General features: G+C 51.8%; 1 protein-coding gene across 9 annotated transcripts in view; it reads right to left on the reverse strand.

Moving 5' to 3' along the window:
- AKAP1 (A-kinase anchoring protein 1) overlaps positions 1-12678 on the reverse strand; it is a 53784-nt gene that overhangs the window by 15360 nt on the left and 25746 nt on the right. For 7 of the 9 annotated variants that reach the window (XM_047832714.1, XM_047832715.1, XM_047832712.1 and 4 more), the window contains 8 exons: positions 11641-11767; positions 10966-11093; positions 8725-8902; positions 7166-7316; positions 6644-6711; positions 5154-5227; positions 4876-4938; positions 3317-4320 (listed from right to left, as the gene is read on the reverse strand). In XM_047832714.1, coding sequence (XP_047688670.1) covers positions 4246-4320; positions 4876-4938; positions 5154-5227; positions 6644-6711; positions 7166-7316; positions 8725-8902; positions 10966-11093; positions 11641-11767 — 864 coding nt within the window. In that variant the 3' untranslated portion in view covers positions 3317-4245. Of the gene's footprint in view, positions 1-3316; positions 4321-4875; positions 4939-5153; positions 5228-6643; positions 6712-7165; positions 7349-8724; positions 8903-10965; positions 11094-11640; positions 11768-12678 lie in introns of those variants that run through there. The other 2 variants (XM_047832716.1, XR_007146846.1) reach the window with 2 other exon arrangements.

Genomic DNA, 12678 nt, shown 5'->3' on the forward strand with positions numbered 1-12678 from the left:
ATAAATAAAAGTTAGAAAACATAACAGAAAAATGAACGAAATGGCAAGTCATAATGCAACAGTGACCACAATGAAGAAGTCAGATTCACCTAGTGACTTCGTAGATTTTGCTAAAAAAAAAAAAAATTCCAGCAGTGTGCTGTTTACAAGCCATCCACCCACCTGCTTAAATGACAGAAAAATATACAAAATTTAAAACAGAAAGCACCAAACAGAACAAATACCAAAGATATTTTACACTGATGAGAAAATACCACCCATGAGCTTTCTCAAACTAAGTAACGTAACAGCTCCTTTTACAAGTTTCCAGTTAAGAAAAACAGGAAAACGTGACAATCCCAGAAGCCTTTAATGTGCTTTTTTTTTTCTTGGAAATGGAAAGTACAGACGAAAAAAACAAAACAAAACAAAACAAAACGTTGGAAGGAGAGGGTAACAAAAACAACAGATACGAATAATTTACAAGCTTGATTTAATATATTATCACATAAAACTTCGTAACAAACCGGCAACATGCATTTTTTTCCCAAATGTCAGTAAAACGTGCGCCATGATTGCCTCCCCAAAAAAATCATTCTGAAGTTCATCTGGAACAATAAATGTGCAAAAGAACCTAGAACGTTTTGCAAAGGACGAACATAAGGCTGTTAATAGTGGCGTGATGGTGATCGATGGGATGGTCCAGGACCTGACGCTGCAGCCTCCTGTGGCTACGGAGCACCTGAGTTGTGGTTAGTCCGAAAAGACAGGCCAGAAGTGTAAAATATACACACGGGATTCCAAACATTTAGTATGAAAATACTGTAAAATCGCAATGATATTTCTAATGTGCATTACATGTTGAAATGTGGGGTTAAACAAACTTAAAATTAATTTCACCTGGTTATTCCCCCCCCCCACCCCCCCCACCCCTTTTATCGAGCTCCTGGAAAACTTTAAATTACACGTGTGGCTCCCGTATTTCTTTCGGACACTGCTGGTCTACAAACAATCCAAATTTCCTATTCTCGGTCCATATATGACCTTTTCCAGAGTTCTTTCCTTCTTGGGTCATCAAAGATTCAAAATGTTCATTCCGGCCTAGATACGGCATGTAATTCCTGACTTTATTTATGTTTCTTAAATTTTAATTTCTCATATAAGCCAAATGATTGAACACCTCCTGTCGTGGTGTTTTCCCATGCTAACTTGCAAAACTCTTCTGCAGGCCAAAGATGTAGCAAGTGCAGCCTTTAGGTGGGGATGTGGAACAAAGCGCGAGCCACCCTCGCGTTGCTTCGGAGGAGCTGTGGCTTGGGGCAACAGCCTGGCTTTGAGTCTCCCACTGCAAACCACTTTCTCAAGTCACCATCTATGTCCGGGCTCCGTCCCCACCTCACTGGGGTGTCATGAGGACCAAGTATTCCCTGCTGAACAGCACGACGTCTGAGCCAGTAAGCTCTCCATCACTCCTGTGGCAGCTAAGCAGGCAGCTAAGGAGGGCGCACAAGGTGTAGCGGTAACCCCAGAACCCATACTGACCCCCACTGGGACCAGCCACACCTAGCAGGGCCCCGAGGGCCAGAGGGCCAGCAGCTGGAATAAACACCCCTCGTGACAACTAGCCTCCCTCCCCACACCCCATGGCGGGCTATCCAGTCTCCCTCCAGCACCATGAGCTTTCAAACTCCTACTTAAGCTGTCCCCTGGATGGCTCGGTTAACTCAAAGAACATGTCTAGGGGCCCCTGGGTGGCTCAGTCAGCTGAGCGTCTGACTTCGGCTCAGGTCATGATCTCACGGTTTTTGAGTTCGAGTCCCGCATCAGGCTCGCTGTCAGTGCAGAGCCCGCTTTGGATTATCTGTCTCCCTCTCTCTCTGCCCCTTCCCCGCTTGCACTCACTCTCTCAAAAATGAATCTTTACACAAAAACGGGTCTAAAGACCAAGAATGGGTCTAAAATACTCTGGTCCGGAGGGCCGATGCCCAGAATGAGGGAGTGAGGGCCTCCTTAAATCCTCTCCTCTGTAAGAGCAACAAGATTACCAGCAAAATGGCCAAAGTCACCTTTCTCAGAACTCGAATCTGAGAAGGGTCTATTCGAAGAGTACATACCCTTCCCCACCTTCCAAACGCACTTTTCCTCCCAATAAACCAAAACTTCCTTAAACGGACCCATTCCTGAAGGTTAAGGCTGTTAAGACCTGAGCAGCCCACCCCCTCATCCCCATTGCCCCACCTCCCCCCACCCCCGTCCTGGAGGCCTTGTTCACGGGATCCTGCCACATCACTCGTCACCCCAACCCGTCCCCCCGGGAGCCCCCGTCTTGTCTGGACCACCCTGGCTTTGGTCTCTGTTCGTCCACCACCCTCTGCCCACCTCCAGGCACCACAACCGTGTGGTTCCCTCCAGTCAAAGCTGAAGGCCACATCTGCACACCAGGCTTTGGGACTGTCCCCAAACTAGCTTGAAGGCTCCTCCACACCAGTTTCTGTTCCAGGAATGAAGAACTGCACAGAGAAAGGGAGACTGGGCGTGACCCAAGTTGGCCCACGTCACAGCCAACTACTGCTGGGACTTTGGACTAGCGGCAGCAGAGACCGCATGACAGCTGGCCTTGGGCCAAGCTCGGTACCAGCGGGGGACACTGCCATGATTTTACTTCATTTACTTCCCTGCCTTGAGGTGGGGTCCCAGGAGCTGATCCTCAGAGGAGGGGCGCAGGCCGCCAACCACTCACTACCCCCGGCCGGGGAGAGGGGCCGCAGCCTCTCCCTGGGAGGATCACTTCAGTGTGAAAGAGCTCTGGGCAGCCTCAGCTCTCCAGAGACCCCTGAAGGGCGGGAAAGCCCCGAGCCACAGGCCTGGCCTGGGCCTGCCTTTGCCCTAAGAGGAGGGGCTGGTAGATCAAAGCTCTCCCCACGTAGGGGGATATGGCTCCTACCACTGCAATGCATTAAATAACTGCAAAGATCTACTGAGAACACCCAAAGATGTCTGGAAACCGGTGCTTTAAAGTCAGGCCTGGCTATCTGAGACACTCCTGAGGGGAAGCCAGAGGAAGCTTGGCTGCCACCTTGTGGGGCAAGGAGAGGAAAAAGCTGGATGGAAATCTCTGGCTAACCGGTGTCCTAAAAGCCCTGGGTGTCCTTTAGACGGGCCCCTCCAGGCCACCGCACACAATCACCACCTCACTCCCCACGCCAACCCTCTCAGCACAGAAGAAATGGACTCAAAGCTACAGTGTATACGATTCAAGGTTTATAGAAGTTTAAGTTACTTTCTTAAATCGCACAATGCTAAAGCCAGTCTAAAAAAGAATCAAAACACACCACTGTAAGGTAATTCAATGTTTTTTTTTTCTTGTTTTTTTTTTTAACAAATTTGTACAGGGAAGAAAAAAAAAAAAAGAAAAAAAAAAAAGCCCCAATCACAATCTATAGCACACAGTCACCCTGTCCAGCCAGCACCCAGGAAGCCACCTGAGGAGCTGACCCAGGCAGGTGGCTGTAGTCCGCAGAAGGAACTTCTGCTCACAGATGATGTGGGTGTGGAAAAATCTTGAGTTCCCTTTGTTCTCCAGTGTATCTTATACAAAATATTACATTTTTTTAAACATATATTTACAGAGTTTGCACAAATAGAAAATGGTTACAAATTACAACCAGGCTTGGCAAGATAACAGCTTCCCTCCCCCAGGGACCAAGGCCAGAGGTATGACTGCTTCGTATTTACATATGCATTAAAAAGTCTGCCTTCTGAGAGACCTAGATGAAGTTTATAAAAACTGGTTAAACATCATAAATTCATTTACGACAGCTGTACAAGTAATCAATGCTGATTAGTGATTTCATGTCTTGCTCCCTGAAGAAAGATTCTGAATGAAGTAAAAGAAACCCTCTGAAGCAAGCAGCACATCCCTCGGCCGGTGGCTGCGGTGGTTCGGTCTTGCAGAGGGGGGGGGGACGGCGGAGTGCAGGTGGTGGAGGACAGCCCGGCTGCCACCCTTTCTACTTCGGCTTTTTGTCTCGTTTTGTTCTGTTTGTAAAGGCTTGGAACCAGGTTAAGCCGACTGGCTCGTTCAACACCATCCTATGGCTTTGAAAGAACCCATGGTTCCCTCCTTGTCAACGTGACTACAGTACAAAAAAAAGAGAACTTTCCGGGGAAGATAACATTTGTTATTCTGATGTAAAGTCTTTGCCTTAGCGCCAAGCCCAGCGTCACCAGTGCAAGAGACTCCGACGAGGCCGTGGGGGGCGGGGGTCAGAGGCTTGCGTAGTAGCTGTCTACCCACTGAGCAAGTCCTCGCTCCACCAGCGACCGGTTTATCAACACCGCCTAGAAAACAAAGTTCCCTTGAGAGCTCTGCCCACTGCACCCCGGGGCCATTTCTCAAGCCAGCGTGGGTTCTCCCTCTCACAGTCCCAGACAACCACTGCACGCGACAGGTCCGAGAGAGAGACAGGGGGCGGGGGCAGGACCCCTCTAGGCCAACAAGGGGCATTTACTTAATGTTCTGTTGGCAGGACGACAGGCTTTTCAATACACTGAAGAAATCTGAGCTTTAATACCAAGAAACGCAATGGAAAACCCAATGGACAGAGGGTTCAGAAAGGTCTGGATAAGATCCAGGAAGGACCGCTGACATTTTGTCGTGGGGCCTGTCTGCGCACGGCAGGAAGCCAAGCAGCAGTCCCTGGCCTCCACCCGCTAGATGACACTGGCATCACCACCCCCAACTGTGGCGACCAAAAACGTCTCCCGCCATCGCTACAGGTGCAGGCTACAGGCCTATAGTTTTCTGATGGTCTCAAGCGGAGACAACAGCAGAACCATCTCCAAATCAACCCATGACTGCCGGCCAGCAACTTAAAGGAAAAGAACAGAACTTACTTCATTTCCAACCACACTCCATAGCTGAATCAGAGGAAGGCCAGTCGGACTGTAACTTGTCACCTAGAAAAACAACAGAAAAAAAGCAAGCATGTTTAAAAGCTACCCCATGCACCCCTCCTCAGCCCAGGGCCCAAGCCACAAAGGAGAAAGAAATTCAAAGGTCAGTTCCCAGGAATCCAAGATCCTGGATAAGAGAGGCCAGGAGGCTGTGCCCACACCAGGCAGGAAGCTCCTCACACAGCCCCCGTGCGGCCTGGCCGCCCCCACGCACACACCTGAGCCAGCAGTGCCGTGTTTCCCGTCATCTCGCTCATAGCCGCATCGGCCTCAGGTGAGAAGTGGTCATCGTCTTTAGAAGGAAAAAGAAAAGCAGCAGGTAAGCTTTCACCAAGGCAAAGCATTGTCATGACTTACACAGCTTCCAGGGCTTTTCCAAGAAGATGCCTCAGGTGCTGCCGGGCACGTGACAACTTCCTTTGGAAGAGCCGCCTGTGACAGGGACACAGGCCAGGCCTCCACGGGGCTCCAAGTGGACACACTCACAGGGTCTCCGCTACAGGTCACCCACCCACCGCAGGTAGGGCCCAAAGGGACAGAAACCCTGCCTTCAATGGGAACACCGCTGCCACCACGACCACCACCTATTGGCGTGCTGACTGGGCTGAACACGTTGTAGATCTTCTTCCACTGAAGCAGCAACACCCTACGAATGCGATGTTATCCCCACTTTCCAGGTGGGAACAGAGAGACTGGGAACAGGTGGTAGCTGAAGTCGACCAGCCCCCAGAGTGGTGAAGGTGGGTTTCGAATCTAAGCAGCAAGCCATGGAGGCAGCCCTCGTTGTCGGATTATAAAGTTATGCACAAGGACACAGACAAGGCAAGAGGTGGTAAGGATGGGAGAGGCAAGTTCGTGAAGGTCTGGGAATGCCCGATGAGGGAGGGAGCATGTCAGCTGGGCGGGACTGTGGAGGTGGGACAGAAATGGAGAGGGATGCTGGACAGAGCAATAAGGAAAGGAGACAGACCTTGCCCAGCGCTCTAGCTGACAGGACTCTGACCAGACTTGTAGTGCCTCTAATGCACTTCACTGCTTTAGACAAGAACAAGATTAAAGAGTGTGGGATGATTGGACTATTTATTACCTACAAATAGAAAACATCCTGGTCATCGACAGCTGCAACTTGACCACCATCCACATATCAGTTCCTAGGTTTATGTAATTTCCTCAGCTGCCCTGAAGGACAGGTACTATCCCATTTTCCACATGGTTTAAAAAAAAAAAAACAAAAACCAATGGCAAGGCTAACCAACTTGCCCAGGACCACTGTTAGTCCCCTACCCTCAGGGGATGCAGTTAGTCTAAGATACCACACGGCTCGGTGCTGGCATGGTCCCCAAAGGGCCTAGCTGAGCAGTGCTGTGGCCTCAATGCCTGCCCTCAACCACACATGCTAGGACTCTGGGTCTCAACTATGTTCTGGAAGGTGTCTGTGTTTGCAACCTCTCAAAGTCGGAGGTCTAGGTAAAGTCCACAACGGTGGTCCTGAAAGGTGGGTCCAGGGCCAGCAGCACTGGCATCACCGGAGTACTTGTTAGAGAGATGCACATCCTTGGGCCTTGGCCCAGACCTATTCAATCAAGAACTCCGTCAGACGCAGCAATCTGCATTTAGCATAAGCCCTCTGGGTGCAAAGGAAGGCGCTCAAAGAGAAAGACCCACTCTCAACAACTGTTCCCACAAAGCCAGAGGCCTCGACCGTTACCTGACAAGGGCATCACGCTGTCCAGAAGGACCTCTGCTCCCTGGAACGGCAGGGTCACAAAGTCGGACCTAGAAAGGTAAGGAAGGAACCCTGTTTATGAACCTGAAGTCTGACTCTACTCCAATACTGATCTTCTGCTTCGAGCTGTGAGCCCCCCACGACCCAGGATGAAGCGAAGCAGAGGCCTCTACGATGGGCAAGGAGGCCGCGGCTCCCTGGATGCAGGCCACCTCCCTGCTGCAGCCTGACCTCAGAGGGACTGCTCACATCCAACTCCCAGAGGAGCTGCTTCACTTGTGCCCTACAATACCCGGGGACCTCCTCCCCAAGACAGGCCTTTCTAGCTCAGTTTGACTGAGATGAGCAGTGCAGTAGGTTCCTATCAGACCCTGCCAAACCAGAGTAGGCAGCAGGAGAAAGGGTCAACCTACGTCCCAGGCTTGGTAGAACCGTGCTAGCTCTGCAGAGATCACACAGCCCCAACACGCATGGCACGCACTCGTCGGAGGAGTGTGGACCCACCGGATCTGCCGGAGCGCATCCACTTTCACTCTCTTATATCCACCGTAGTCCACGTAGCGGATCTCCACTTCATTGCTTTCCTCGTAGGAGGCCACCACTTGGGCTCTCCACCAGGCACCGTCCACGCCGGGGGCAGCACAGATGACCGTGACTGCAGGGCAGGAAGAGAGCGTGTGGACAGTCCTGGCATAGGACAGGGCACCAAGGGTCCCCGGTCAGTGCTACCCACCTCCCCACCTTACTTCTCAGAGTCCTGTGCCTCCACCGGGCAGGGGAATGGCAAGGAGCCCCCACAGCCTCCCTGGAGCCCGAGACTGGCCAAGGGAAGGACCTAGATGTGGGAAATTTGGCCTCCCACATGCCACCCAAAAAGCTCTGCAGACCAAAAAGCATTCTTCCAGATCCATCTACTCTGAAACCTACTAGAGCCTGAAATAGATAAGGATTAGCCAGAAGAAACCAAGTAAAATCTAAAACTCAGGGAAGGGGGATTTATATTCTTAAGGGAGAGTCCCAGAAAGAATCAAAAACCTCCAAATGTGGCAGATCTCACTGGCCTGGCGTCTAGGGTCTGTTCCGGCCTGTGACAACTCAGAAGTTGATCAGAAGGGGACTTGCAGGCTTAAGCCTGCTTCTTCTAGCCTTTGCTTCAGGAAGTTGCTCAGAGCACACGTGTCCCTGGCAGCCAGCGGTCACCAACCCCTGCCTGTAGCAGCAGGGCCAGAACAAACGGAACTACAGGCTGAGGGCCTGCACACTCAGTTGACCACACTGTGTCCTGACCTTGACCCTTAAGGGGAACCCCTGGCATAGTCACTCAGACCCCAGTTTGGTCTTCACTGCTGAATTGAGGCAACAACAGAGACTCTGATGAAAATTAAATCCTTATTTCTGTGATCTCAGTAACTTCATAGATTTCTCAAATGCCTTGAAGCCCCCTAGGGTGCTCCAGGTTAGGAGTCCCTGATAGCAATGGGTGAAGAGATGTTCTGACCTTGGATTCTCGCCAATACGGGCAACAAAGAAAATTGTGACAAAGGACAGACTCAAGACCACAAGTGAGTTTAGACCCCAGGACCCTGGTTCCTGCTCAAGTGTCACCTAGGCAACTCCCTCGACTTCAGAGGCTCAGTTTTCTCATCTGTCAAACGGAGATGAACCAACCCACCACAAAGGCCTCTTGCCCGTCAGGAGCTTCTACGAGAATCACCATCTGGCTCAGGCTCTTTACATAGAATAATCCAACCCTAATTCCTGGAACAAGCTGGCATCAGCCCCATTCCACAGATACATGGCAGAGCTAGAATTCGTGTGTTAAAACTCTACTCCAACCCCACGGGACTCTGTCAGCCAGTGGGAAGACCATTTCCATTGGGCTCGCTGGGTAACCCAGCCCACAATAACTTCATCCTGCTGGCAAGCACTCAGGGATGCTGTTCCCATGAAGGATCCCAGAACAGCCTCCTCCTGGGTCAAGACCAAGGGCAGAACAGGCCACCCCCAAAACCTCTCCCCATGGCCTGGCCAGGGCTCCCCGCTGACCCTAGGGCAGCACTTACTTTCCACCGGGGTGGGCAAGGTGGGGATCCCGGGCTGGGAATAGCACAGGTACATCTGCTGGTCCAGGCTCCGCAGTGCATGGAAGGTGGGGTGCGTGTGCTGCTGCACGAACAAGTGCCCAGCGTTGACCTGGTTGACCACGATCACCTCCACAGTGATGCCATCAGGGAGCATGAGCTGCAGAGAAGGAAAAGGGGCAGCAGGCGCTGCAACAATCCTCCTCGGGTTTGAAGTAAGCCCTGAGGCTGCAGGGCAAGTCTCTGAACTGGCACCTCTTTGAAAAGGGCATGACAACCCAACGCAACATGGCACCCAAATGGCAGAAGTTCAAGGAAAACTTCTTCAGCCATGGAAAGTGTGACACCTCAGAGGCCCTGTCCTGCAATGCCAACAGTAACCTCCAGAGGTGGCCTCGCCTCAGAGCTGGGCAGGGAGGAGGCAGCTGTGGAAACAGTGAGGGGCCCCGGGCAGGGTCCAGGAACCAGAGCCTCCATTCCCCCCACCGCTACTTGAGACTGTAGCACCAGGGAAGGCAAGGGAATGAGGGGCCACTGAGAACAAGCTACCAGGGGATAAGAGGTGGGCAGGCCCTCAGGCTCCCCAGCCAGCATCTGTGGCCCTGCAGCTGATCCCAGGAGCTTCAAGTTTGACAGGCTCTCTCTCCTCCGCTTTCCTGCCAACAAGGACCCAACTGTTAAAGTCCTACTGTCTCTTCCTCTCTACACTCCACAGACACCCTCCCAAGTCCTTCCCACTCTGCGATTCGGAATGTAGATTTGCTCAGTGGCCAGGCCCCACATTACAGGCCCTAGCAGAGGCTAAGCCTGGTCTCAAAAAGACTTGTCCCTAGACACTAATTTCCCTTACAGGCAACATCTAGGTGGGCCTGGACACAGAAAGATGTCTAGTCCACCATCCAGTCAGGTGGCCACACCTCTGGCTAAGAGTTCTGACTTCCCCACCTCCCCCGAGTGCTGCTGGTTGCAAGGTATCTGGGATCTCCTCTCCACACAGAGAACAATGGGAGGAAGCCCTAACAACTGCTCAATTGTGTATAATTTAAGAGCGGGTCTGGTCCAAGCCTGCTGGGAAAAATGCTATGATTCAGAAGTAAAGGACAGAGTGGGGTTCAGCCCACTCCCAAACATCCACAGAAGATAACAGGACCTCCATCCCCTGCCTTCACCCACGGCACAGAGATCTTTGAAGGGGGCAAGATAACAAAAGCTAGGGAGGCAATTTTCTTGAAGGAGCACGTTCAGCCCACGTGTGAAATGCAACAGTCATCTTTGGCCTACAAAACCCTACAATTCATCTACCAATGAGATAAAGCTCAGAGATGGAGGCATGTTGCAGGATCTGAGTGACAGGCCCCAGAAATGCCACAGCCCCCAGCACACAGAGGTCCCAAGAGGTCAGCTTTCCCTCCAAAGAGCCTCCGGGTTTCCACAGCCTGGTGGGGAGAATTTCTTCTCCTTTAATAATCTAGGTATTTCCCATGAGAAGGGAAAGGGAAAGGGAATCCTTCACCAGGGCCACCACTAGGCCCAGCTCAACTAGGAGTAAGGAACACAAGGACCCATCACGAGCCCATCCAAGCCCACAATGGTGGGTCCCACCCAGGCCTCAGAGGGGTTAGGCTGTGACTCTGCACACAGCACCAGCCTTAAGGAGACCCAAGCCAGCCAAGTGCACCCGGTCTCCTGGATAGACCATAATCCTTCCTAGGCAAATGCCTTAAAAACACAACAGGTGCCGGCCTGAGGAGAACCATCCCTCCAAGTGGGGACAGAGGCACGTCTGGCTTTGTACCAGCACTTCAGCCCTAAAGCCCAGCCCCAGAAAACACAGACTAGAAGCATAACTGAGGGGCACATGGGGGGCTCATTCGGTTAAGCGTCCAACTTCCACTCAGGTCGTGATCTCACAGTTAGTGGGTTCGAGCCGCACGATGGGCTCTGTGCTGACAGCTCAGAGCCTGGAGCCTGCTTCGGATTCTGTGTCCCCCTCTCTCTCCGCTCCTTCCCCGCTCTCTCTGCCCCTTCCCCACTTGCACTGTCTCTCTCAAAAATAAAAAAACAGAAGCGTAACTGAACTGACCAGAGGAGGCCAGAGGTGACAGGTCAGAGATGTCAACGAGCTCTTGGCCTTGTGGGCCCACAGTCTTGGGAGTTTCTTATTTGGGGCAGGCTGGGGTGAAAAGAAGGCAAGAGGATCTGGTCCCCCAGGCGCATGCTCACCCAGGAAGTCATCGGAAGAGAAGGCAGTGCCAGTGACGGCAGTGGGGGAGCGTAGATATTGGTGAGGTTCAATTCCTTGAACTTCTTTCCAATCAGGTTCAGCGCCTTGTCTACATGATGCTGAGAGCCTAGATGGGGGTAAAAGCAGGAGAGCCACAGTGGGTAGGACAAACCGCAAAACCAAACTCACACACAACCCCCACTCCACCAGACTTTTCCCAGAGCTCAAGTAAATCTTTAGAGTGCCAAACAGCTAAGTTCTGCCTTAAGAAGAAAAGCATCTACAGAGGCTTGAAACCCACTGACCTTTCAAATGGTACCTCTGCCGCTGTGTCCATGCTTTGAATGCAATAGAAGGCTAGCAGATGGGAAAGGCCCAGCCCTCACCGACCGGAGGGGAATCCCGTTCTGCTCTGCGAGGGAGGCGTGTGAGGCAGCGGGCACTATAAGGCCAGGACCCCCAGGCCTGCCTGAGTGCCCATGCCTCTCCTGGCCAGAAGATCTGGGGGAGGGAGCAGAGGCCCCTTCAAGTACCTGAACTGGAGAGGAGGGCTGAAGATCACCTGGGATGATCAGCGTTCTCTATTTGGAGACTGAGATCCCAAAAGGGGAAGAACTGGGACTCAAATGCTTTCAGGCAAGAAACCTAAACAAAGGGTGGCAGGTGCCACTGACCTTCTATGTGGCAGATCTGGATGTTCTGGGTATAAGGCAGGGTTGAGATGTAGATCTTGGCACCAGACGTTTGCTTCAAAAAACTCACATACCGCCCCTGCTTGCCAATTAGCCGACCAACTAAGTGCTGAGAGAGACAGAGAGACAATTGGGGGTGTTAATGGGAAACCAACTCCCTGCGTTCCCCAAGACCTACCTTTGTTTTACACAACGTCAAGCTCAAACATATTAACGGTTAACATGCCAGCACTCATTTGCCAGGCACTGCTGTAAGCACTTACCATGAAACAGATACCTTTATCACTGTTTTACAAATTAACAAGCTCAGAGAGGCTAAGTAACTCACCCAATATCACAAAGCTACTAAGTGGATGAACGGCACAGTCTGGCCCCCAGGACTCAGCAGTTCCCATTTCTTCCTCCGATAACCTGGCCTACATCCAGAAAGCTGCAAAGCAGCATATTCTCCCTCCAAATCTACACTAGATGTTTCACCAGCACAAGCACGATTTAGGACTTCTCTGACCTCTTCAAGTCTATCTGGTTTCTGACCTCTTCAAGTCTATCTGGTTTCAAAGATAGAGGCTCGTTTGAAAAGTAAAAGTCAGAAGAACCCTTGGGCTTCTGCTGCCAATTGATAGCGGGCTGGAGCCTTCAGAGCACGAGGCTTGCAAAAGTGCCCAGCATGCCAAGAGTTCAAGGCAGACAGAAGAAGCCAAACTTAGCCATGATGTAAGACAAGCTCGGAGATGATCCCAAACGACCCCACCCCAGCAGAGCCACAAAGGACACAGTCGCTCTGCACCCAGAGCTGCCTGGGTGCGCCCTTTGCAACCACTGAAGGAGAAGAGGGCAGGATTGCTATCAGGGTCACGGCAGGAGAAAACACCAAGGGAGCCAGCACCCTGGGGTCAAAGCAGCCCGCCTGACCCAGAGTTCAAACCAAGCCAAGTCTCCACAGCAGCAGGGAGCTAAGCGCCCAGGAGAATTCAGTTGGCCAATTATTTCTGAGCCCCAGCAATAAACATCAAGATCAAG

Source organism: Prionailurus viverrinus, chromosome E1 (assembly GCF_022837055.1).
Source record: "Prionailurus viverrinus isolate Anna chromosome E1, UM_Priviv_1.0, whole genome shotgun sequence".
Taxonomy (NCBI): Eukaryota; Metazoa; Chordata; class Mammalia; order Carnivora; family Felidae; genus Prionailurus; species Prionailurus viverrinus.